The 3,479-nt window shown below is 38.4% G+C and overlaps 1 protein-coding gene across 1 annotated transcript; it reads right to left on the reverse strand.

The window, feature by feature from the left end:
* Window positions 1-2,614: 2,614 nt before the first annotated feature.
* On the reverse strand, window positions 2,615-3,001 carry LOC113929894 (non-histone chromosomal protein HMG-14-like). Its single transcript, XM_035727835.1, has one exon. It carries the CDS (start codon window positions 2,999-3,001, stop codon window positions 2,696-2,698), a length of 306 nt encoding a protein of 101 aa, XP_035583728.1. The 3' UTR covers window positions 2,615-2,695.
* Between the last annotated feature and the right edge of the window lie 478 nt (window positions 3,002-3,479).

Consider the following 3,479-nt stretch of genomic DNA (forward strand, 5'->3'; position numbering starts at 1 on the left):
AAGCAAAATGGTGCAACCTCTGTGGAAAGTAATACAGAGATTTCTCAAAAATATCTAAATAGGATTATTATATGATACAGCAATCTGGGTATATATCCAAAAGAACTGAAACCAGCATCTCAAGGAAATATCTGCACTTTCATTTCACTGAAGCACTGTTCACAATAATCAAGATATGGAGACAATCTAAATGTCCATTAACAGAGAAGTTGATAGGACCTTCCTGGGTGGCCCAGTTAGCTAAGTGTCTGCCTTGGGCTCAGGTCATGATCCCAGGGTCCTGGGATCAAGCCCCACATTGGGCTCCCTGCTCAGCAGGGAATCTGCTTCTCCCTCTCCCTCTGCCTCTCCCCTCCACTCGTGTTCTTGCTCACTCTGCTCTCTCTCTTCTCTCTCAAATAAATAAATAAATAAATAAATAAAATCTTAAAAAAAGAACAGAGGAGTTGATAAAGAAACTGTGGCATATACATACAATGGAATATTATTTAGCTTCAAAGAAAAAGGAAATCCTGCCATATACAACAACATAGACTAACCTGGAGTGCATTTTGCTATGTAAAACATTTGTATTTATATTGACAAAAATATATTTTGGGTAAACATAGTACTTATTATATATAAAATTGTATTATATATAAATTATGTATTTATATATATTGTGTGTATTTATTCAACTCTTTCATGTAAAATTTATTTTCTTGTTATTCTTTCCTCCCTGAGCTACTGTACTTTGTTGTTCTTCTGAATGCAATAAAGGCCCGTAATTGATATCAAAGACAGTTTGATTCATAAGATTCACAAGTCATAGTTTTTATTCTCACTTTATTTTTAATTTACCAGATTCCTTTTGTTTTGAGAGTGTCTGGATTCTACTGATGTTTGTTTTATGTAGAATTTAAGGCCATTAGGAACTTTTGCTTTCACCTATTGATTTTTGAGGGTCTTCATATGGTCACTGCAATTCATGAACAAAACATCTGCTGTGATAAATTGGAAATGTGATTGTTAATGAATCCAGAGGTGATCTTGTTCTAGGGAAATTATTTGTGTTAATAAAATCTCGGTAAAGAATGATGGAAAAGAAAAGGAATAATACAATGTATTCTTCTGTCAGTTAAAATCTATTTGTGGGGTTTTTTTCCCTCTGTTTAACAGCTATCTTTTGCTTTTTCTGCCCAGCATTTATTCTCCTTTCTTTTCTTTTTAATTTTTTAATTTTATTTTTTTAATTTTATTTTATGTCACCATACATTACATCATTAGTTTTTGATGTAATGTTCCATGATTCACTGCTTGCGTATAACACCCAGTGCTCCATTCAATATATGTCCTCCTTAATACCCATCACCGGGCTAATCCATCCCCCCACCCCCTCCCCTCTAGAACCCTCAGTTTGTTTCTCAGAGTCCATAGTGTCTCATGGTTCATCTCCCCCTCCGATTTCCTCCCTTCATTTTTCCCTTCCTACTATCTTCTTTTTTAAAAAAATATAATGTATTATTTGTTTCAGAGGTATAGGTCTGTGATTCATCAGTCTTACACAATTCACAGCGCTCACCATAGCACATACCCTCCCCAATGTCTATCACCCAGCCACCCCATCCCTCCCACCCCCCACCACTCCAGCAACCCTCAGTTTGTTTCCTGAGATTAAGAATTCCTCATATCAGGGAGATCATATGATACTTGTCTTTCTCTGATTGACTTATTTTGCTTAGCATAATACCCTCTAGTTCTATCCACGTCATTGCAAATGGCAAGATTTTTGGGGTTTTTTTGATGGCTGCATAATATCCACTGTGTATATATACCACATCTTCTTTATCCATTCATCTGTCGTTGGACATCTTGGCTCTTTCCATAGTTTGGCTATTGTTCTCCTTTTTTTCTTCTTAATTTAGTTTTTATTGGTTGTTTTGAGGTTCAGTACAGACATTTCAATTTGTACACAATTCTTAACGTAACCGAAAATCTAAAAAAACCATGTAGTTGTGATTCTTTTCTAAAAGTTATTCCAGTGACCTTCCAGCTTAAAATTTGGAGGCAAATTTTCCTTAACAGTATATCAAGTACCAAGATCTTCAAATGCTGATACACTGTTACATTGTTAAGTTCCATTAATTCACAATTTACTGTCATATACACTACATACTCAAATTCTCAATCTTGCACAGCACATTAACAGAGTTACTAGGAAAACTGGACTACCACTGCCAAGATGTTACAGAGTGCACAAGAATTCTGACCGGGAGAGCCAAGATCTAGGAGTGGTTTTCTTTAGGAAACAATTCTACCAAAAACAACATGGGAATAGAAGTAATTTAAAATATTCAAGACATAGTAAATGCATTACCAACTCCAAATTGCCATTTAGTATGCTTGGTATTCTAGGATATAAAAACTACCCCATCTATGGAATGTTGAGCTGACACCCAAGACAATCAAAGCCTCCCACAATCAATATCCCACTATTTCCTGGTTGTACTAAAAAAATAAACAACAAGCAAATGATTTCACCTCTTAAAAAAAAGCATTTACACTTAAAAAATGGGATGGGGTGGGAGTCCCTCCTTCTTAAAAATGTTTCCAGAGCTACTAAAAAACTTGCATTTACAAAATAGTTGATAAAAATATTCCTCTGGATTGTACAAGAAGGAAGACAGGGACCACTGATAAGACATGGTTTATGGTATTAATCAGACTTGGCTTCTTTCTCTCCTGCTTCATCCGAGGCTGGACTCTCCTCATTTTTAGTTTCTCCGTTTTCTGCAGGTAAGTTTTCTTTCGTTTCTTGGTTAGCCACTTCAGCCTGTTTTCCCTTTGCGCCCCTTTTCCCCTTTGTTTGCACTTTTTTGTCTGAAGATTTATCCTTTCCTGCCTCCTTTTTTGGCTTCGTTTCCACTTTTGCAGGAGCAGGTTTAGCGGACAACCTCGCCGACCTCCTCTTGGGCTCCTCCTTCGCCGCCCGCTCGGCGGAGCTGACCTTCCTCTTGGGCATCGTGGCGGCGGGCCGGGCGCGGGCCGGGTGCTTGTGGGCCGCAGCGCACCGAGAGCCTTCGCGAAGCCGGGCTGCCTGGCCGCTACCGCTCCTCCCGCCGCCCGAGCTGCGGCGACCCGCGGCGGGGGCGGTGGGAGAACTGGATCTATTGTTCTCCTTTCTTTTCTTAATAGTGTCTTACTTTCTGTGGACTCTTTCCTCTTTCTCACTCTGAATTGCTTTGCTTACAGAGGAAGCATTTCTGTGTCTCAGAGTCAAGAGTAAATAATTGATCTACAACTGGCCAATAATTTAATTTTCATTAGTTTATCAGATTTTTTTAGGGATTTACCATGTAACAAGGAGCTTTTAGGTAATGAGGCTACAAAGCCACCAGTCTCATAGAGCTTATATTTAAATGTATGATCTGTGTATCTGTACTTCTAGACTTATAGCGAGGTTTGGAAACATGATTCACTCTAGGCAAATCAGAAAAGAA

Source organism: Zalophus californianus, chromosome 5, assembly GCF_009762305.2.
Source record: "Zalophus californianus isolate mZalCal1 chromosome 5, mZalCal1.pri.v2, whole genome shotgun sequence".
In the NCBI taxonomy this organism is placed as follows: Eukaryota; Metazoa; Chordata; class Mammalia; order Carnivora; family Otariidae; genus Zalophus; species Zalophus californianus.